General features: G+C 28.4%; 2 protein-coding genes and 1 long non-coding RNA gene across 4 annotated transcripts in view; 1 reads left to right on the top strand and 2 right to left on the bottom strand.

Moving 5' to 3' along the window:
- LOC141533545 (uncharacterized) overlaps positions 1 to 23,019 on the bottom strand; it is a 51,461-nt gene that overhangs the window by 5,878 nt on the left and 22,564 nt on the right. Inside the window, exon 4 of one of the 2 annotated variants that reach the window (XM_074252475.1) lies at positions 11,126 to 11,201. The exons of the other annotated variant lie outside the window; for it this stretch is intronic. The gene's annotated coding sequence lies outside the window, so the exon portion shown is untranslated. Of the gene's footprint in view, positions 1 to 11,125; positions 11,202 to 23,019 lie in introns of those variants that run through there. 2 annotated transcript variants of the gene reach the window in all.
- On the bottom strand, positions 92 to 1,510 carry LOC141533699 (uncharacterized). The gene is made up of 2 exons (XR_012480330.1): positions 1,271 to 1,510; positions 92 to 743 (listed from the first exon to the last, which is right to left on the bottom strand). It is a non-coding gene; the product is annotated as an uncharacterized LOC141533699 (long non-coding RNA).
- LOC141533652 (uncharacterized) lies at positions 19,139 to 22,762 on the top strand. The gene is made up of 7 exons (XM_074252650.1): positions 19,139 to 19,539; positions 19,613 to 19,740; positions 19,831 to 20,032; positions 20,170 to 20,765; positions 20,817 to 21,662; positions 21,735 to 22,345; positions 22,605 to 22,762. Exons 5-6 carry the CDS (start codon positions 20,820 to 20,822, stop codon positions 21,777 to 21,779), a joined length of 888 nt encoding a protein of 295 aa, XP_074108751.1. The 5' UTR covers positions 19,139 to 19,539; positions 19,613 to 19,740; positions 19,831 to 20,032; positions 20,170 to 20,765; positions 20,817 to 20,819; the 3' UTR covers positions 21,780 to 22,345; positions 22,605 to 22,762.

The raw sequence follows: 23,019 nt of genomic DNA, 5'->3' as shown, positions 1-23,019 counted from the left end.
GATGCAAAATTAGCGTCTACAGTGATACAAATTTTACATCACCTTTTTATCCGTGAATGTATTTCATATAAAACATTTTCTTCTGACCAGGTTCTAATATTTATTGATTTATTTATTCATTAATTAGTTTATTTATTTACAATAACATCTATTCTTTATGATAACATCTATTTCCTTATTTCTTTTTACTTAATGATTGTCTTCTTTTTTTCACTGTGCTATGAGTTAAAGACTGATCCGAAAAAGAAAATGACTTAACTTCCACTATACCATCTTCCAACGGCGAAATTTTATGTATTTTCTGTGTTGCTGGGATGGTTTTGGCATTTTTAAAACGATCTTCTAGTTTGTCTTTCATCAGATTGTAGGCGTCAACTGTTGAGAATCGCACATTTATATTTGTCAAATTTTTGACACCCATTCAAAAAATTGTACAGGTGTTAATATTTGCTCATCAGGTGGTAATTGCAGACTTGCTCTCGAGGCCCTCATTTTAACCGTCCCACCGACTCCGTCACAAGGCCCTTTGCCGTGAGCCGTTGCAAAAAAATTCCATTCAACTGGTACACCAAAATCTTCACGATAATGGGATAAATTACTAAAATGCTTATAATTTTTATACTGTTGCGGTGCACCATCCGAAAAAAAAAATACTTTGGAGACTGTGGGCGAAAGAGATTTGATAAAGTCGAAAATAATTCCAGAATAAACATGGACAGCAATAGAATCATGGTTTAAGCAGTCTGAAATTATAACCATACTCTGATGAGTTAGTTGATTATTAACCTTATAATAAATAACGACTGTGTAAACTGTTGCTTGACCGTTATTCCAATGGAATCCCGGTGCAGCATTTTGAACAATAAACGCATAATTTTCAGCAAAATCAACAATTACTATGAATTCGTTATCGGTTATCGATTCTTTTAGCGCTCTTAGATATGCCGATTGTTCTTTTGCAATGAAATTATGTGGTAATAGACCAACAAGCTTATCACAAAAATCATCAACAAAATCCGAAGCATTTTTCAGCGTTGTTTCAAGAGTTACTTTTGGGGTAGACACCCATTGTTTGTAACGAATTTCATCGATTGCATGATTATCCATTTCTGTGAAAATTAATTGTTTTATGTTGTCAATGCCTGGACAATTTAGACATGTATTGAAATAGCACTCAGTCTTGGGATTGTCACAGATAATAGCCCATTCACACAGTCGCTGTAAGTTTTCAATGGCATATTTGAACCTTCTGTTAATCGACTTAATTTACCTCCTAAAATCATTAATTTGACATTCTGATGAATAGAACAAACGCAAACTGTATGAGTCCCCGAACCACCAGCTAAGATACAGTGTTTTGGACGTAAAGATGCAAATGACGAAAATCCGATCTTAATTCCGGGAAATCTTGATTGAAATATCTTATGTAACTCCTTCAAATTACAGAGTACTAAGCGTTTTTCAATTCGAATTTTCGTACCATCATCATTACGCAATGAAACAAAATCTTTTTCCCTGGCATAGGACTGCTCATTTCATCGTCATTATAAAAATTTATAACAGCTGATGACACTTCAACAGATAATCCATGGCCTGAAAAATTGAGTGATGATTAAAATTATATATAAATACGTATAAATTGTTCAAACAAAAATTAGTTAGTAAGTCAATATCTCACCCATTTTCTTTTCAGGTATTGATAATATTCCTTTATCAGCTTCAAGATTTATTGCTAATCGCGCCATATACGTAGTTGTGCCCATTACTTCAACAATCTTCTCAATACTCCAACTTGACGGCATAAGAGTCAACATTTGTATACGTAAAGATTTGGTCGTATTGGTATCATGGAACTTTTCTCTTAATTTTTTAATTATTTCAGCAGCATCTGTGTTGCTGTATTGAAAATTTACAGGATTTGGAATTCCTAATGCCTTTTTCAAACTATCAGCAACACGAGAAACTTTATTGTTTAAATACGTTTCATCATTTACTCTTCTAGCTAGCAATGGAGATTGGTTTAATAATAATAAAGCTTCATTTACGATCGGACGAGTTATTTCCAAACTGAGTTCAGATAACGACGAACTACTTTGCTGAATTTGTGATTCTCCAACACTTGTTGTTGGATCTAAAAAAAAATAATCAATAGAAAATACAAAGAACAATGATAGTTGAACATCGAAACATAAAAGCTTCAAAAATACCTGTCAGGTTATTGCCTCCGGAATTATCAACTTCTATAGATCCGGTAAGAATATTTTCATCATTCTCAGAACGCTCATCGGGTTCATTGTCATCACTTTCATCAGAAAAACTTTCAGCGTAATGATGAAGTAATTTTTTATAGCATGAACTGCATATTCGATCAACAGTTGACAAATTGTATCGATTAGCTAAATTTTGTGGTACATTACGCAAAGATGATGTTTTCCGATGGTTCTCCAAATTATGTGGATTACAACATCGATCGCGAAACTTTGGCATTGTAATCACTTGTAAACAAAAATTCGATAAAAAGAACTCTCCGTCAAACTGTGTAAATTTATTTAATAATGTTATATCTTTGTGACACTTTGAACACATCAACGATACGATTATTCTTTTAACATAACCTTCATTTTAACAGAATAAAGTAGAGATGATCTCTTTTTTACCGATAGACGACAGTTTAAAAATTATCGGCTGAGGATATTTTTCTGCACACTTCAATAGTGCAGTTGTGATTTTTTAGTACAAAAAAATTGAACAAATATGAAACAAAAACATAATTATCACTTAATTTAAAAAAAAAAAAATTTTGGAAGATAACGACTTAAAATTTTCGAAAGATACATTATTTTTCAACTTCTGAAGTTTCACGAGTAAGCTAAAAAATTTGGGCGAAAAGTTAAAAAAATAAACTAAATTGTAAAAAAACTTTTTTTTTAAACAGTAAAAAAAATTAGAAGCAATAGCGATCACATCCTGAAATATGCGGCGATCACTGCGGAATTAGTTGAAGTTTTTTTAGAAAAAAAAAAAAAAAAAAAAATGGTCCAACTTTGAGAAAATCACGGTTTTTTCAAAAAAACTAAAATATTTCATATATCTGGGATTCTGAAAATTTTTTCATATTTTTTTTCAAAAACTACATTTAAAAACAAAAATTTTGAAAAAAAAAAGTTCCCAAACGGTCAATTTTTAAAAAAGTTCTAGCATTTTCAAAAAAAAAGAGCGGTTTTTTTCGAAAATTCGTAACTTTTTTTGAGTTTGGAAAAAAAATTTTTTAAAATTCTGAAAAATGTCTTTCGGGGGGTAGAAAAAGATAGAAAATTTTTAGCGAAATCGAAAGAGGTCAGGTAATAAATTTGTCGATTTGGCATGGAATGACCCATATATAGTTGTCTATAATAAATTAAATGTTAAAAATTATAAAAAAATCACTAGTATTGAGTTTATGACAATAATTTGGCATTTTTTCTATTCATTTTAGTTTTAATTTTTGCTGCTTCGTAACGCTTATTCTCTGACTTAGCCAAAAAATAGGCGCGCATAACAATTTAAGGGGCACACCTAGTGTGAAATTTCGAAAAAGTCGATTTTTTTTTTTCATATTTCGGTAGATTACACCTTTAAAAATAACATATTAAAATTTCAAATCGATATCTCAAATAGTTTTTGAGTTATAACATTTTAAAGAGCAGCCGCTCGGCAGCTAGAGTGTCATTAGCTGCGAAACGTACCTGAAGTATTGTTCAGAGTCTACTGTCTCTTCCAGCCCCTATAACACGATTCCAGTTTCTATTGTTGGCTCTCAGATATACAAAAATATATCATTATAATAATTTCTAGAAATTTCTAGAAATTTTTCGTTTACTGCCACGTAAATTATTTTCGGAGCCAGACACATTTAGTCTCATTGTGATCGTTGTATCGAGCGCATTATAATTTTACACGTGCTATTTTCTTGAAAATGAGTGATCAATCTTCATATTCAAATAAAAAAGGAACTCACAATGTTCCTAAGCATCGATCAATTGCGAAAAAACGCAAGTTTACCGGAAATAGATTTACATTTGAGCAATCTACTGCGAATACCAGTACGTCCGCAGAAAAGTTATTACAAAATAATGACAATATTGTTGTGATTGACCCATCTCATGGATATTGTATTTTGCAATTTTTATCAGTTTTTAGTGCAATTAGTAATTTAGTGGTGTGTAAAACCTGTCAAAAAAAAGTTACTTTCAATCAAGCAAATTCAAGAGGTCTAGGGTTCAAAATTGCTATTATTTGTGAATGTGGCAATTCGTATATTAATTCTGGACCAATGATTAATAACGCATTTGAAATAAATAAACGTATTGTTGCTGTGATGCGTCTATTGGGCATCGGAATAAATGGGATAAATTTTTTCTGTGGATTAATGGATTTAGCATGCAAATTTTACGACCAAACTTTTGCGGGATGTTTTACGAATTTACAGATTGCAGCCGAAACTGTTTGTAAGCTCAGTATGCAGCAAGCTATAAATGAAGAAAAAGAGCTTACATTAAAGAAAGAAAATTCGGAGACAAATTTGACTGTTAGCGGCGATGGTACCTGGAAAAAACGTGGCCATACTTCCCGTTTCGGAGTAGTTACGCTGGCAGGAAAATACAGCAAGAAAATTCTTGATTCATGCGTAAAATCTACATATTGTCAGAGTTGTGTTTTTGGAAGAAAAAAAGATAGCGAACCTGAAGATTATGAGGAATGGCTATCATTACACGATGAAGAATTTGATGCCAATCATAAAGGATCTGCCTCAAAAATGGAAGTGGATAGTGTAAAAGACATGTTTGGTCGTTCCATTAGTAAATATGGTGTAAAATATACCCGCTATATTGGTGATGGTGATAGCGTTACCCACAAAGGACTTATAGATTTGAATCCCTATGATATTCCTGTTGCTAAATTGGAATGCTATCTACATGTGAAAAAAGAATGGGAACACGTTGCCGAAGTGTAAAGAACATTAATAAGAAATTAGGAGGAAAAAGTAAAACATCACAAAAGTTAACTGTAAATTTTATAAATAAACTCCAAAAATATTATGGTTTAGCAATTATGAGGAATCAAGATAATGTAGATGAAATGTATAAAGCAATCTGGGCAACATTTTATCATTTCTGTTCAACTGACAAAAACCCAAATTATAAAAATTGTCCAGAAGGCGCTGAAAGTTGGTGCGCTTATCGCCGCGCGGAAGCTGAAGGAATCACTAGTACATTTAAACACGATTACCTCCCACTGGATCCAGAAGTACAAGAAGCTATAAAACCTATTTATGAAGACTTATCTCGATATGAATTGCTTGATAGATGTAAAGGTAACAATACTCAAAACAACAATGAAAGCTACAACGGTTTACTTTGGCACTTTTCACCCAAGCATCTTCATAATGGCTTCAAAACTATTGAATTGTCAAATAATTTTGCAACTGCAATATTTAATGACGGTTATTCGTCAATTTTGAAGATATTCAATGTAATGGGAGTGATAGTTGGACCTGCAGCAAGAGATTTTGCGGCTCTTAAGGACGACACGAGAATACGAATCGCTGATTATTGCCAAAGGGCTTCTTCAAAAGAAGGTCGATCATCTCGAAGAAAAGCTTCTTCAGCTGAACAAGCCCTTTTCGAAGAAGAAGAAGGTGTATTATATGGCCCTGGAATAGCAGATTAGCTGTAAATATGATTTTAAACCACTTATAACAGTGGAAACGATCATTTTATCTTTAAACGCGTTTTTCTCGAAACAGCATTTTCCGAATTTGCTGCAGTGATTACTCAAAAACAAATGATCCGATCACTATCGAATTTTTTTTACATGTTCTATATATAGTTCTCCGTACAATGACCTATCGCTTTTTTGATCTGATCAAAAATCGAATTTTCGCAGGCCACAAACGACCAAAATTTTAGGTAAAATTCGACTATTTTTTTTAAAACGCCGCCATATTGTCAATTTTTGATTTTTTTTTTTATCGTAGGTCATTGTACAGACAATATTATCTAGTTTAACGAGATATTTTTTTTTAGATTTCATCCACGGAGAAGGCCGGAATCACTGCAGCAGTGAAGGACCTTTTTTTTTTCGCGCCGTTAGAGATCGACGATAACTTAAAAAATATTTAATTTTTTTCTTCAAAAATTTCATTATGTATTCTTAAAACATGTATAAATATATTCTTAAAATTTTAAAATAATTGATAAAGTATTTTTTTTAATAAAAATTCCCAAAAATCACGTTTTTTTTAGGCCGTTACACTAGGTGTGCCCCTTAAATATCTATAACCTTTGCCGTTAAACTATTTTCATGTTGAAAGCACCCAATTTTTAAAACGATTTCTTTTTTGAGTTCCATAGTTATTTCGCTAATTGTTTCAATATTAGTCAAGTTTTTACTGACAGCACTTAACACACACCTTTCCAATTGCTTCGTCAAATCAAATAATTGATTACTTGCAAATATTATGTACAAATTTTGTGCGCATTAGGTATAAAAACTATTTCATTGCAAAAATATATGTACAATTTGTATGTATAAATCACCCTAGATGGAACTAAAAACATTAGGAAGTATATAAAATTATTTTATCTTTAGTCTTATTGAAGACTGTCCAAAAACTTTCAAATTGCCATGTAAAATTGGAATATTTAATGATTAACATGATCATACTCTAGTATGATATATATCTATATATATATATATATATATATATATATATATATATATATATATATATATATATATATATATATATATATATATGATATAACGATACTTCTCAATAGATTATCAATAATATTATGTTTGCATACTCTTCGCAAATACACATATATTAATATTATCCAGCAGGAAATTTTTACGAGTGATATGTTATGTAAAGAATTTTTCTTTACATATTTATTAATTATAAAAAATCGAGTATGATTCTCTTTCATTTTTTTTCGATTGTAAAAGATAATTCGATTGTGATCATTAAGTGTCTCGTCCGATCTCTCTCTAAAATTTTACTGTACTTGGGCTATCTCGGATGCGTCAGGGAACAAATAGTCCTAAGTACACAAAATGTTTTTGGGAAAGTTTGTAACAGTTTTATCTGCTCAGGTTAGCCCCTAATCAATTTTATAAATGACTAAACAAAACTAACAACAATAAAAATTATCAGGGCGCCACCAGGATTATTAATCACGGTTCCTGGAACCGGTCCAGAGCTGAGAAAAATATTACTCCCGCGGATCCATATTGTCTATAACCCGGGTTTAAATGAGTCGACTCACCCATGGGCACAGGCATGACGCCTGACCCGGGTACTTGAGCTGGCTCCCCCAAGGGTCTCTGATCAACGTTGGATCCTGGTCTATTAGTAATAGTCGGTGATGTTATACCCCGGCCTCTACCGAAGGAAAGTCGTCGAGCCTCAACTTCTGGCTCTTCGATTCCTTGAGACCTGGTTCTCGGTCCACCTTGACGTAACATTGTGTTTATTATTAAAAAAAAAAAAAAAAAAAAAAAATTACTTCTCGAATCTGAAAAATCTTACCGTTGAAACACGACAATAACTTATAATTCAAATATTTAATATTGAAGATTTTAATTTTAGAATAAATAATATAAAATATTTGATGAAGAAAAAAAATTATAATGCGATAAATTCCTAAAGGAATTTGTTCAAGAGACAAAGATTTTATAATTTTTCCAAATAAGATATAACTAATTATTCCCTCTATGAAGGAAAAGAAACTATTGTTAAATTTAATTTAAATAGGATAAAAATTCTTTTGAGGATTATATGTCAAAATTTCTTTTGAAAAGTACTTTACGATGTTGTAATACAATTGTCAAATTTTAATTTAGAGACAATAAAAGAAAAATTTTACATTGAAATAAATTTCAAAAACCAAAAGAATTTGTTCAAAAGAAAAAAGTATTTTATAAATTTTGTCAATTAATGTTTTATTATAATTCTCTATGAAAGAAAAGAATTTTTGCTAATTTTAAATTGAATAGGATTAAAATTCTTTTCAAAAGCAATTGTCGAATTTTCTCAAGTAAATTCCTCAAAAATGAAAAGTAAATTTACCCGACCCTTGTGGAAATAATTCTCTGAAAAAACTCTTGAAAAGTCTTTATAACTCTGAATAAGACTTTTCGAAAGTCTTCACATCCCTAACTAAGTAAAGGAAAGACTTAATAAGTCTTCAAAACTCTGCGATACTCTTCAAAAATCAAATTTTCCCTGCAATTTCGGAATTTCTCAAAGAGTTATTAAGACTTGATAAGACTTGTTCAGTTTTACAGGAAAAGAAGAAAATATTTCTTTTCAAAAAAATTACTTATCAGAATTAAATAAAACTATAAAAAAGAATTAATGCATGTTTTAAAAAAATTTTTTTTAAATAATATTTTCATCACGAAAATACTTTGATGGGCATCGAATCACTCATAGTTGAGCAAGTCAAAACATCAACAGCAAATGAAGTGCACTTGCTGTTGGAAACAGATATTACTCAAAGAGTAAATCCAATCGGTATTTAATTTGGACTATCAAATATTAAAGTCAACTTTCTAGATAGGAGAGAATTTTCTAACCACACGCCATCTGCTGGAATTAATTGATACCTAACATATTTTAGTTTACGAATTTACAGTTAGAATCTTTGAGTGTTCTTAGTTTCTAATAGGTGGCATGTGGTTAGAAAATTCTTTCCTACCTAGAAAGTTGACTTTAATATTTGATAGTCCAAATTAAATACCGATTGGATTTACTCTTTGAGTAATATCTGTTTCCAACAGCAAGTGCACTTCATTTGCTGTTGATGTTTTGACTTGCTCAACTATGAGTGATTCAATGCCCATCAAAGTATTTTCGTGATGAAAATATTATTTAAAAAAAATTTTTTTAAAACATGCATTAATTCTTTTTTATAGTTTTATTTAATTCTGATAAGTAATTTTTTTGAAAAGAAATATTTTCTTCTTTTCCTGTAAAACTGAACAAGTCTTATCAAGTCTTAATAACTCTTTGAGAAATTCCGAAATTGCAGGGAAAATTTGATTTTTGAAGAGTATCGCAGAGTTTTGAAGACTTATTAAGTCTTTCCTTTACTTAGTTAGGGATGTGAAGACTTTCGAAAAGTCTTATTCAGAATTATAAAGACTTTTCAAGAGTTTTTTCAGAGAATTATTTCCACAAGGGGAAGTAGTCAAAATCGATAAGTATTTTAATCCTGATTGAAAGAAAAATATTTCGACTTAATTCGACTACCGGGTTTGACTACTATGATGATTTTCTTTGATACCCAAAATAGCTGTGACTTGTAGAAAAAAAAAACTACCACAAGCTACTAGGTTTAGCTGAATGATAATGATTTTTTTTTTTTTTCAAAATTTTAAATAAGAATTAAATTAATGCTAAAATTTGAATTTCAAGGAAAATTAGAAGAAAGAAAATTTTTCGACGCTCACTAAACGCAATTTTCTAAGTTAAAAATTTTTCGAGTAATAAAAAAAAAAAATTTTTTTTTCAATGATTGAATAATATGTTTCTAATTAATTAATTAAAATTTTATTACTCAACAACTTCCATTCTCTCTCTATGGGGTTTTTAAGAAGTTGGGCGCCAATGTAACAGTTTTATCTGCTCAGGTTAGCCCCTAATCAATTTTTAATTTAACTAAACAAAACTAACAACAATAAAAATTATCAGGGCGCCACCAGGATTATTAATCACGGTTCCTGGAACCGGTCCAGAGCTGAGAAAACTTATCTTAGGGTAGAGAGAGTGGAGGAAGGTGCTGTTAAATAATAAAAATTTAATTAACAATCTGATCAGTTTTATTAACAATAAAAATTTAACAAACTTAACAAATTTTAAGCGCTCACTCACACACTTATAATCTAACGAAGCGGAGAACAACTGCGAAATAAACGATATTTACACACGAACCTTCCAATGACGATACGATGACTAGACGGGCTTTTTCGAACAAACGGTCTCCCACACCTGTCTTAGAACTAATTGGGCTTTTTCGAACAAACGGTCTCCCACACCTGTCTTAGAACTAAACTTAAAATTTAACGTCCACCGGACGACCAAAACTAACTAACTTTACACACTTTACAACTTAAAATTAAGTCCACAGGACTACCGAACTTAACACTATTAACACTCTCTATCACGCATAACCCGTTCAATTGTTCACACACATAACCCACACTTCGCTTAATTGATTTCTACTTTATAAATTTTAATAAATCAAAGGTAATTAAATTTTTGATAAAATATTTAAATTAAATTATTCAATCATTAGAAAATTAATAAAACAACAACCAATATTCAATTTACAACCAATTCTCAATTCCAATTGTTAATTTTAATTCCGTTAAAATTTTAGATGGATTAAAATTCTTCAGTAACTTATTGTCATGGTCTTAAGAATATAACAATACTTATTTAGAACAAAAGGTCTTAACGCCTTGAATTAACTTTTGATAACTAAATAAATTAATCACAATATAAATTTTTACATCACTTCAAAATTATTAACACAAATTTAATTAATTAATTCTGACTAAGTTTTTACTGTGACAATTTTTGACTCAATTAACTAATTCCTAGGACTTAATGTCCATGCCGATAATTATCAAATTAGAGTAAAATTAATTTAATTAATTCACGGACTTAATCCCAAAATTATTAAATTCACACTTGACGGAATAGTTTTATAATATAATATTCTCAATAAATAATTCCTAATATAATATTCTTAATAATTTTCCACTCTATATTATCCTCGATAATTAATTCTCAATATAGAATTCTTAATAATTAATTCTTAATATAAAACATTATCACTAGCGTTCTACTCGTCTAGGAGAAGTAACTGGGTATTGGATAAACCGCGGTCCACTTCCTTCCCACAGAGCAATAATTGACACCTTGACGAGCAAAACGATGATCTAACTCACTCGTTGAGGATGAAATCCTAGTTGTAGTTGGCTTCCTTCGTCTCGTCACTACTCTCGGGAACGGTCCTTTTTGATTTCCGTGGCACTCAGTCTGGCGGTCACACTACTTCTCCCTGTTCCACTGCACGGCTCACCTATTTTAACTCAAACTCACCCCCTCCTATTCTCCCTTTAGGCCCGAAGATCGAGACGCGCCAGTGCTATGTCGAATAATTATCGATATTCGGTGACTTATCGATTAAGGGTAATTTTACCCTGTTACAAGTTTTTAGATTATCTTTAGATAAGTAAAATAAGAACTCCCAAAATAAATAATACAAAAAAAAAAAAATAAAAGTCTAGATAGTAAATAAGTTTAGGAAAAAATAGTTTAAATAATAATGATATCAAATACGTTAAATAATAATTAATAATAAATAATTTAGCTAAATAACTATTCGGATGTTAAAATGTTAAAATAATAGTAAATAACTAAAATGATGTTCAAACATATAAGAAATACTTTAGTAATGACAAAACTTTAGATAAAAAGGGATTTATTTTAAACCAAAAGATTTTAGAGTAACTCAATCACCGAATTTGAGTGTTAAGACAAATGTCTAAAGAAATTTTAATAACGTTTTTTTTTATAATTTTTAGATAATAAAATTGAACATAAAATGAGAAATGAACTTTACGAATATGAAACAGATAAAAAAAAAAATAGAACTTAAAAGTTAAACAATTTAAAATGAACAATTATTAAACAATGAAATTCTAAAATAATACAACTTATAAATTAATAAAATAGAAATATTTCTACAAATAATAATTAAATTTAGAAAACAAAAGAGATGCTAGATTCAAGTACATACACATTTATTCATACGATTTTTAATAAATAAATTATTGTTAAACAGTACGAATGTATGTATTTGTCTATGCGTAAATGCGCTTACGTATACACAAACACATAGATGGTTAATAGAACAAAAGAGTAAGTGAGAAAACTATATTGCGCTCTGACCCAAGTAGAGGGGACTCATACGATATTTTTGAACAAGTTAAGAGAGAGGGTAAGGGCCAAAGAAAATAGACAAATAATTGGACATTTGGTTCCCCCAATGAGTGGAAATTAGTAACGCCCTAAAATTCGACACCTTACAATTTTCTCAAGAAAATCTCTCTCGTTGTCCTGACATCCTAATAGTGTTAACATCGTACAAGTTTTGATAAGTCTGAATAGACCACGTGTTAAATTTACCGAATAACGAATAAAAGATTGTAAAATTAAAAAAAGTATAATTGTGAAGTGAATCAAATCAAAAGAGTAAGTCAAATCAACAAAGTTCATAAAATTTTATCAGGTACATTTTAAATAACTAATATTTGTGAATTTAAAAATATTGTAAAATCGTTATATGAAAGAAAAGGATTAATTTTGAATCACTGTGTAATAATTGTAATTATTGTAATTTAACTAATGATATTAATTTTTGATTTAAACAATATATGTATTAAAATTATTCCACGTACAATTTATTCAACAAACCTATTATTCTCAATAAATATGAAACTCGGAGTTCCCAGTCTATTAGCCTTATACGCTAGGACTAAATACTGAAATAAAACAATTAATTATCTGTAAATTAACATAAATTTTTACATAACAGATAATCAATTTTTGATGCACTATGTAGCCATTGCAGTTGTATAAATTGAGAAGTTTGCCTGTTAAATAAATAGATAAAAAAGTTGTTTAATTACATCCAATGAATTGAAAGTCATATAAATTTTGTAATTTCTAGACCTCACTCCATTTTACCGTCATTGAGTATTTGTATGTTGATATTTTTTAAAATGAAAAACCAGTCGAGCATGAAATCAACTTTTCCCATAACCAATTTTGTTAAATAATATCCGAACAAAAACAGTTTCACTGTAAAAAAATCGTGCCAAGTCCACGTTCATAAGACTATTAAGAAAAAAAAATTTTTATTTCTTTACAAAAAGATATAAAATAAAAAATTAAAAAATCCAAGTAACCGATATGGTTGTATATGACTTTCGAAAATTAAAAAAAAATTTTTGTAAATTTAAAAATTAAAAGAAACAATTTTGGAACGTATTTAGTGTGCGTAGTTACGAAATATTTCACTTTTTATGAAATTCCTAAATTGTATCTACTAGGACACTTAAAAAAATTGAAGTACACAATAACGCACACCAAGTACGTTCCAAAATTGTTTCTTTTAATTTTTAAATTTACAAAAATTTTTTTTTAATTTTCGAAAGTCATATACAACCATATCGGTTACTTGATTTTTTAATTTTTTATTTTATATCTTTTTGTAAAGAAATAAAATTTTTTTTTTCTTAATAGTCTTATGAACGTGGACTTGGCACGATTTTTTTACAGTGAAACTGTTTTTGTTCGGATTTCAGTTTTTTTTGTAATTATAATAAAAATTGACAATTTTAATTTAATACATTTCCGGTGGCAAACTATCCCCTTTAAGCTATAGTTCATGTAAAAGTTATTCTTGCGCCGCCTGGCGTGTGTAATTGCAAGCTGTCAAATATCTTTTTTTCACTATAGTTTTCCATCTATCATAAGATTAGCATGCATCGTTATATTATTTAGTCTCTGGCCGTCCGCTTTTTACATAAGAAAAAAGTATGGAGGGTAGAGGTAAGGAGGACCATCTAGTATGGGGAATCAGTTGAAAAAGTGTCCACCAGTAAACAGCAAATTATGATTCAAAAAATTACCAAAGTGGCTCTAGTGTAGCAAAAGGACGTAATAATTTAATATTTTTTGTGACTTTTGTAGTGAGGAGAAATGCAATATTTAAAACCTAAACTACTTACCTAGTTGAATGTAATTAAGTAAATATAACCTATAAAACTACTAAAATAATACAGATAGCGATTTGATTGTTTTAAAATTTTTATAGGTACATTTTTGTTTTTTTGTAATTTCATTGTTGTTAATTTTAATAAAATAAGTGTAATAATAATGGGAAAGCTTTGCTCAGTGAAAAGTTGTTCAAGTGGACGTAAATTAAAAAATAACGGAATTGATATATCTCAACCTCTATCATTTTTTCGCCCAACAGTATGTATAATAAATTTTTATTAATTATTTAACAATACCCTTGTGGAAATAATTCTCTGAAAAAACTCTTGACAAGTCTTTATAACTCTGAATAAGACTTTTCGAAATTCTTCACATCCCTAACTAAGTGAAGGAAAGACTTAATAAGTCTTCAAAACTCTGCAATACTCTTCAAAAGTCAAATTTTCCCTGCAATTTCGGAATTTCTCAAAGAGTTATTAAGACTTGATAAGACTTGTTCAGTTTTACAGGAAAAGAAGAAAATATTTCTTTTCAAAAAAATTACGTATCAGAATTAAATAAAACTATAAAAAAGAATTAATGCATGTTTTAAAAAAATTTTTTTTAAATAATATTTTCATCACGAAAATACTTTGATGGGCATCGAATCACTCATAGTTGAGCAAGTCAAAACATCAACAGCAAATGAAGTGCACTTGCTGTTGATGTTTTGACTTGCTCAACTATGAGTGATTCGATGCCCATCAAAGTATTTTCGTGATGAAAATATTATTTAAAAAAAATTTTTTTAAAACATGCATTCCCTCATAAAACGAAATGATTCAAAATGATTAATTTTTTAATCATTTTTAATCGTACCAAATCATTTAAATCATACCTGATATTTCACAGTTAATCATTATGAATCATTTTAAATACAAATCTATTGACAGGATAAAAAATGATTTGGTATGATTAAAAATTTTTAATAATATTAAATCATTTCTAATCATAAAATACTCTGTGAATTTCTGTCCCCTGGTATGATTAAAAATGATTCAAGTATGATTTAAAAATTTTAATCATACCAAATCATTTCTAATCATAAAATACTCTGTGAATTTCTGTCCCATGGTATGATTAAAAATGATTCAAGTATGATTCAAAATTTTTAATCTTAACAAATCATTTCTAATCATAAAATACTCTGTGAATTTCTATCCCTTGGTATGATTAAAAATGATTCAAGTATGATTTAAAAATTTTAATCATACCAAATCATTTCTAATCATAAAATACTCTGTGAATTTCTGTCCCCTGGTATGATTAAAAATGATTCAAGTATGATTTGAAATTTTTAATCTTAACAAATCATTTCTAATCATAAAATACTCTGTGGATTTCTGTCCCCTGGTATGATTAAAAATGATTCAAGTATGATTTGAAATTTTTAACCATAACAAATCATTTCTTATCATAAAATACTCTGTGAATTCCTGTCCCCTGGTATGATTAATAATACACCGGCACACAAAAAAATAAAAGTTGTCTGTGCATTGGACGCGACACATATATTCTCATGTATTTTGACCCGCTCAATCCGAATCCGAGGTCCGTTTGACCCGTATACCTTCAAATTTTGAGAAAACCTTAAAAACCGTGAAAAATGACTTAAATTCGGGGTTTTAGTAGTATAAAAATTTTTTTGATCCAAATAAAGCCTGATGAAACAGAATGATTTGATATGATTAAAAATGATTAAAAAATAAATCATTTACAATCATTTTATATAATCTAAATCATTTTCTAAATTTCACCAATAATCATCATTATAATCATTCTTAATAATAGAATAAGAGCATGATATAAAATGATTAAAAATGATTAGAGATTTTTAATCTTTATAAATCATTTCAAATCATCAAAAAATACTCAAATTTTTGTCGCAAGTTATGATTAAAATTGATTCGGTTAGTATTAAAACTTTTTAATCATTTCAAATTCTTCTTAATTGTTAAATTATGTTAGAATTTTTTTACTCGTTATTATTGAAAATGATTTCATTAGTATTAAAAACTTTTAATCATTTCAAATCGTTTTTAATCGTCAAATAACGTTCGAATTTTCGTTATTTATTATGATTTGAAAGGATTCTGTTGTTATTAATAATTTGAAATCATGATAAATCATTATTAACCATAAAATATTTTCTGAATTTGTGAGACCACTTATGATTGAAAATAATTCGGTTAGTATTCAAACTTTTTAATCGTTTTAAATTATTTTTAATTGTTAAATACTGTTAGAATTTTTTTAATCGTTATTATTGAAAATTTCATTATTCGTATTAAGAATTTCGATGGTAAATTGTTTGTATTGCAGAAATTCCGATTAAATTAAATAAATTGGTAAAATCATCCATGGTCAATATTAAAATTATTTTAACTGCTTTATAATTGTGTACAATACTATGAAAATTTATTTATTTTTATTTGAAATCTTAGGAAATTACTTTCCTCGGCTAGAAATATATCTGAGTGAAGACTGAATTTAAAATATTTCGACTTGTAATCGTTGTTCATAATCTACATAGAATTTTCTTCACTGTTAATTTTACTCTAAACAGAATTAATGGCCGAAAAATTATTATTTTTCTATTCCTGCCTTGTATTTTTACAATGTATCTTTGCCTTCAAGGTTTATCAGTCATTGAAAAAAATTTCGCTCACGCAAGTAAAAAAATTATATATATTTCTGTAATAATCACGAAAAAATTTTTACTGATTATAAAAAAATGGAAAACGGTCGACCCTAGAGGCCATCCCTGCAACTGCAACTTTTCGCTCATCCCATATATATATATATATATATATATATATATATATTACGTTTTTAGCTGTTCAAACTCAAAAATCCGACAGCCCACGGAAAAAAATGATATGTTAAAATTACAGTAATATAGCTGCAAAATTTACATTATTAATAAAATGTTAATTTTACAAGAAAAAACTCTAAAATTTTTAAAAATAAAAGTGTAAAAATTACAAAAATTCGATTTATAACTTTAACAAGAATAAGCTGTCAAATTTACTAAATAAGTAGATTAAAATAATACTAGTTACTTACTTAATATCCACAAAATAATAAATGTTATTCTTACAATAATCAATCGATAGTAAAGATTGTTCTACACGGAAAGAAAAATATGGGAACTGTTTCCATAATTATAAGAACTGTTACCATAATTATGGGACAATTCCAATACCTATAGGAATGGTTCCCATAATGATAATGGAATGGTTCCGATAATTATAGGAATGATTCTTATACTGTCATGGGAACCATCCTATATAATTTTGGTAACTATTCGAAAGGGCTTTACTAAACTCAAATTTACTGTAAGCTTGAACCAATTCAGACCGATAGATTTTGAAAAATACTCGTTTAGAAAATTGAAAAATCTACACGAATATTTTTTTTTTTACTAAGAAATTCAAAATTGAGTTTTTTTATATTTCAAAGTAAAAGAAATTAACAATAAAAGATTTGTAACATTTTAAATTGTTAAAATTTTTACAAATATATAAAATATGTAAAAGATTGATGTGGATACTCGAATGAAAGGTATCGATGCCTGTAACATCGGGATGCCCTGATTAAAAAAAATTTAGACGAAGGAAAAGTATTAAAAAGAATTAGATTGATGATAAAAAACTAATTCATTTTAATACTTTTTCCTGTGTTTGGAATACTTTTGTTTAATCAGGGTGAGCTTATATCTCCAAAAATATCAATATTCGATAAAATACAATACCATTTCTTAACTATTGACATTTTTACATTTATACACTAATAAAAGAAATTAGTTGAACTAGGAAACAAATCTTGACTTAAGATAATAAATTTGAAGAAATTGATTGCCATGAGCTAAAAAGAAAAATTCTGAAACTAAGAAAAATTTACTTAAACTGAGAAAATGTTCTTGGTTCAAGAATTTTTTCGTCGTGGCTCAAGATGATTAATTCTTTCAAAATTATTTTGTTGAGTCAGATTAATTATTTTTTCAGTGTACAGAGAAAATACTGAACTTTCAATAAGTATCATTTTTAGGTGTAAAATTAACATCTTTTCGAAGCAAAGTTTGCTTTTTTTTCATGTAGATATTATATTTTACCAGCTGTAATATTTGCATTTAAAAAAATGTAAAGTTAACATCTTTTCAAATGTATGTTTAACATTATCGATTTCACAGTGCAATTTAATAAAACACTATTTGATAAATTTTCAAATTGCGATAACTTTTGAATGGATGAACCGATTTTCACGTTCCTGGCGGCAATTGACGCGGTTTTTCGAGTTCTAAAAATCTTTCCATTGCATCAAAGACGATCCTATCAGAAATGTCGGAGTTACGTTAAAAAAACACTTTTTTTTATTTTCTTGGGTTCACGATATCTTCCGAACGAATCGATTGATTTTGACCAGATTGGTCCCAATCGACGTGGTCTTGTAAGCTTTAAAGTTTATTAGTTTTTGAACTTGATCAATTGAGCCGTTTAAAAATAATTACAAAAAAATCACATTTCAAAAAATTTTTTTTCTTCGTTTTTTTGAGATTTTTCAAAAACTATCGGTCCGAATCGGTTCAAACTCTCAGGAAATCTAAGTTCAGCAAAGACTTTTCGAATGCTGCCAACTATTATTGGATCGCTCAAGCCGTTCAAATGTTATAAGCGGGTTACACACATCAACACACAAACAAACACACACACACACACACACACACACACACACACACACACACACACACACGCACATTCATACAGACATACGGATATTATAGCTAAAATTTTTGAAGAAGCTTCCTTGGACCTCAAAACGTCAACATCCGTTGAAAACTAGATTTTCGAAAAAAAAAAAAAAAGAAAAGGATGGAACCAATAATTACCTGAATTTAAAAAATTTTCAATTTTTTTTAACGGAAAGTGAAAAATAAATAAAAATTATTTGTTAAAGTATTTGAAAGTATTATGAATATGCTTAATAATTACTGATAATTTTCATTAATACTTTTTGTGATTTGAAATAATTATATATTTTTTAACTAAATCAAATTATTTTTTTAGAACTAACAATGAATGAAAATTTTAATTTATTTCACATCATTTTCAATCATATTTTTATAATTAAAAATGATTAAATATTTCTAATAGTTTTAAATCATTTTCAATCATATATTTATAAATAAAGATCATTTGAAATGATTAAAAATTTCTAATCATTTCAAATCATATTCTTATGATTAAAAATGATTTAAAATGATTCAAAATTTTTAATCATTACAAATCATATTCTTATGATTAAAAATGATTTAAAATGATTCAAAATTTTTAATCATTTCTAATCATTTCGTTTTATCAGGGTTACTTCTTTTTTATAGTTTTATTTAATTCTGATAAGTAATTTTTTTGAAAAGAAATATTTTCTTCTTTTCCTGTAAAACTGAACAAGTCTTATCAAGTCTTAATAACTCTTTGAGAAATTCCGAAATTGCAGGGAAAATTTGACTTTTGAAGAGTATTGCAGAGTTTTGAAGACTTATTAAGTCTTTCCTTTACTTAGTTAGGGATGTGAAGACTTTCGAAAAGTCTTATTCAGAGTTATAAAGACTTTTCAAGAGTTTTTTCAGAGAATTATTTCCACAAGGGTTATCTGTTACTGTAAGTTCTTGCAAAATAATTGTATTTGTCTCAATCTCTTTAATACCAATAATTAATTGAAAACACATTATAGGTTATTTTTTCGACGAATGAGGAATTGATTACAAACGATAATATATTTTCATTCAAAACCATCTACGAGTACTTGAAATTCGTAGAAAAATGGCCATTATGCGTTGGTACTCAAATAGACAAAAAAAAGTATAATCGATTTTTATATTAGCAAAGAAATATACTTATATGACGAGTAAAAATATAATTAACTTTTTTAATTATTACATCAAATTTTAGGTTTTCACAAACTTGTAAGGGTGTAATTTTTGGTGACGAGTCTTATACAAGAAATCAAGCGAATCCAAGATGTAAATCTTGTAGAGTTTTACGACATCGCTTACAGAATTGTAATTCTGCTTCAAATATTTTAGAAAATACGATTTCTCGAAAACGTCGTACTTCAAATCTACAAAAACGATGTAAACGTTTAAAAAGATCGGTAAGTTATTAAACATATACATACCAGAAACTTTAAAGCTAGATTTTATTGTGTGTAGATAATCCGGTGATGGTTTTAAATTTTAGACATTAAAAGAAGCTGTAAAATCTAACGATATTATTTTTTTTTTCCTGCAGGAGCCACACGATTTGTGCTTTTTCAACGGTTTTTTGACAGCGACTATCATTTGTGGACCGATAAATTATTGTTTTTTTTCATCCATTTGTCATATATTACATTTTTTATTTTTGAATATATTTGTATATTAATGATGTCGTCAAGATAGCTATAATTTTGAAAAAATAATTGTACATTCGTCCTAATATCGAAAAAATTTAAAATTTTTATGTTTTTCAAATTGTACATATTTTAATTCCTATAAAATAATTGTGCTATATACTGCATTTATTTCCGTTTACAGAATTAATAGCTGTTAATTATTTTATAGAACCCTTTTTATACATTTTACAATACAATGACAATAAATACAAAGTTTTTAAATAATATTTGTGTTGATTAAATGTTATACTCAGTAGCTTCTTCAGATTAAAACGATAATAATTTTAATTTAATCTCGGATTTAATAACTTGATATGAAGAAGGAAATGTTAGTTGTACATAAGTAATACTTTAACGTCAAATGGTGAATGTCGTTCTATTACAACCGAGGTTTATTAGTTATGCTGTTTGATGAATTCCGTAAAATGGCAAATTTTTTTGGATTAACTTTTAAGTATGTAACATTTACAATTTTCTTTTTAAGTTTAATACTAATTATTTACAGAAAATGAAGCTGAGAGAAAAAGTGTATCAGGCGAAATTTGAATGTTCTCAGAAATCAAAAGTTGCAGTTAAAAAAGCTATTATGAAATTACCTAAAACATTTCAGAGCGTAGTTAATTCATGCTTTGACGCAGCTCAAAAGAAAAATTGTAAAGGCCGGCGATATACATTAGAATGGATTTACGAGTGTATTTTAATACGCATAAAAAGCCGAAGAACATATCAATTTTTACGTACTAGAGATATTTTACCATTACCGTGTATTGAGACACTAAATAAATTTATACGAAAAATAAGCAGTTCAGCTTACGGGTTTCAGCCAGCTATTTTTCAAGGATTACAGCAAAAATGTGAATCAATGGATAAATGTCAAAAACGTGGAGTACTTCTTGTTGATGAGATGAAATTGAGTGAGGGTGTTTATTTTGATTCTCAAGAAATGAAATTTAATGGATTTGTTGACTTGGGTGAACACACTCCAGAGGACTTAAGAAATAAAACTGCAGATCATGCTCTTGTTTTTAAGTTTGTACCTTTTCAAGGTCAATGGGTTCAGGCTTTGAGTTGCTTCCTCTCTAAAAGTGCTTGTAAAAGTGAACCACGACACAAACTTATTCTAGAGTGTATCATATTGATGGAAAACAGCGGAATTTGTATAGACGCAGTTGTCATGGACGGTGCATCATGGAACCGAGGGGTATGGAAAATATTAGAAGTGAACGAAAATAACATAAGCTGTGAACACCCTTCAGATAGTTCACGACGTTTGTGGATGATTTCTGATTTTAATCATTTAATAAAATGTTTCCGAACATCAACTTTGGATGAAAAGATTAGCGAATTCATGGTAACGTTCAAATATAAGTTTATTTCCGACAATCCAGAATAATATAATTAACTAAGGCTATAAATTTTTCAGACGCCCTATGGAATCGTTAAAAAAAATATTGGGAAGCTCTTCTAGAGGAAGAAAACTATCGTCAACCAAATATGAAAATAGCTTATAAACCCTGGTTAAGAATATTGATTGAAAAGGATTGAAAATGATGAAATTAGAATACTTTTGAATAATTTCAATTCTTTTTCATGTATATATAGATATACAGTTCACATAGGGTGACTGATTCCCAATACTTTTCAATCAATATTTTTAATCAGGGAATTAACACCTGCACATTTGAAACCAAAAGTTTTTCAAGTAATGAATGTACCTCTTGCAACTGAAGTATGTATACTTGAATATGTTATTACATACTATTTTCGATTGATAAACTAATAAGATAAATATTCAGACACTTTAAAAATTTTATTCTCAATAGATTTACAATAATTTTTTTATTATTTTAATTATAGGTTTTTGGTCATGAGGTATCTGTCGCGATGGCTCATTACCAACCTATGTGTGATAAGTTGAAAGATTCAACTCCGACACAAAAGTTCATAGATCTTGTTTTTAATTTAATCCAAGCTATGACTTCTCGCATACCTAGAGATGCCCTGTATGCAAGAGAAGATTGTCGTCAAAAACAGGTAAGAACCCTGGTGGAAATACATTTCTGCTAGAAGTCTATTTAATTCCTGAAGTGTTCAAAAAAATAATTGTTCAAGAATTAATAAGTCTGAAAAATTCGGAAACGCTCTGAAAAAGTATGAAAAAATCTATTTCAGTCGTATTAAGCAATTTTAAGATTATATTTTTAATAGTTTTTAGACTCTTGCGGAAGACTTTTTCAGAACTTTTCAGAAATTTGGTATATATGAAGCGGAAGTCTAAATTATAATTTTTCAGAGTAAATCAGTAATTTTTAAAACATGTGAAATTCTACAAAAATAAGTTACCGTCCGTTTTCTTACATTTAATCATTTTCATAGGGAATATAACAATTGAGAAGAAGGAGTGACCTTGGTGAAATAAGTATTTATATACAAAATATATATATTAATTTATTTTATTCAGACTTTGATTTTATATAAACTTTGAGCTATTAAAATACTAGATATTTTTTTATTAAATAACTTTCAATAAAAACTATCACTATAATATAAAAGTAAGAAATTATTTGCAGTTTCAGTTCACAAAATCTAGATTAACATATATTTTTTACTGTTAGAATTTAAATTTTTTATGTTCTAAGAATATAATTTTTCTATATATTATTATTAAAATACTGTCATACGTAGATAAATAGCTTAACATAACAAAA

This window comes from Cotesia typhae, unplaced genomic scaffold (genome assembly GCF_013202065.1).
Source record: "Cotesia typhae breed Kobodo isofemale line unplaced genomic scaffold, CoteBio_Ctyphae scaffold_121, whole genome shotgun sequence".
In the NCBI taxonomy this organism is placed as follows: domain Eukaryota; kingdom Metazoa; phylum Arthropoda; class Insecta; order Hymenoptera; family Braconidae; genus Cotesia; species Cotesia typhae.
Note: the sequence above shows the minus strand (reverse complement) of the source record. Positions and strands in the feature narration are given on the sequence as shown.

Excerpts from the sequence above, each read along its gene's own strand:
- LOC141533652 (XM_074252650.1), top strand. The coding sequence starts at position 20,820 with ATGAAGCTGAGAGAAAAAGTGTATCAGGCGAAATTTGAATGTTCTCAG. Across the intron at positions 21,663-21,734 it reads AAAAGATTAGCGAATTCATG|ACGCCCTATGGAATCGTTAA; the intron begins GTAACGTTCAAA and ends TAAATTTTTCAG.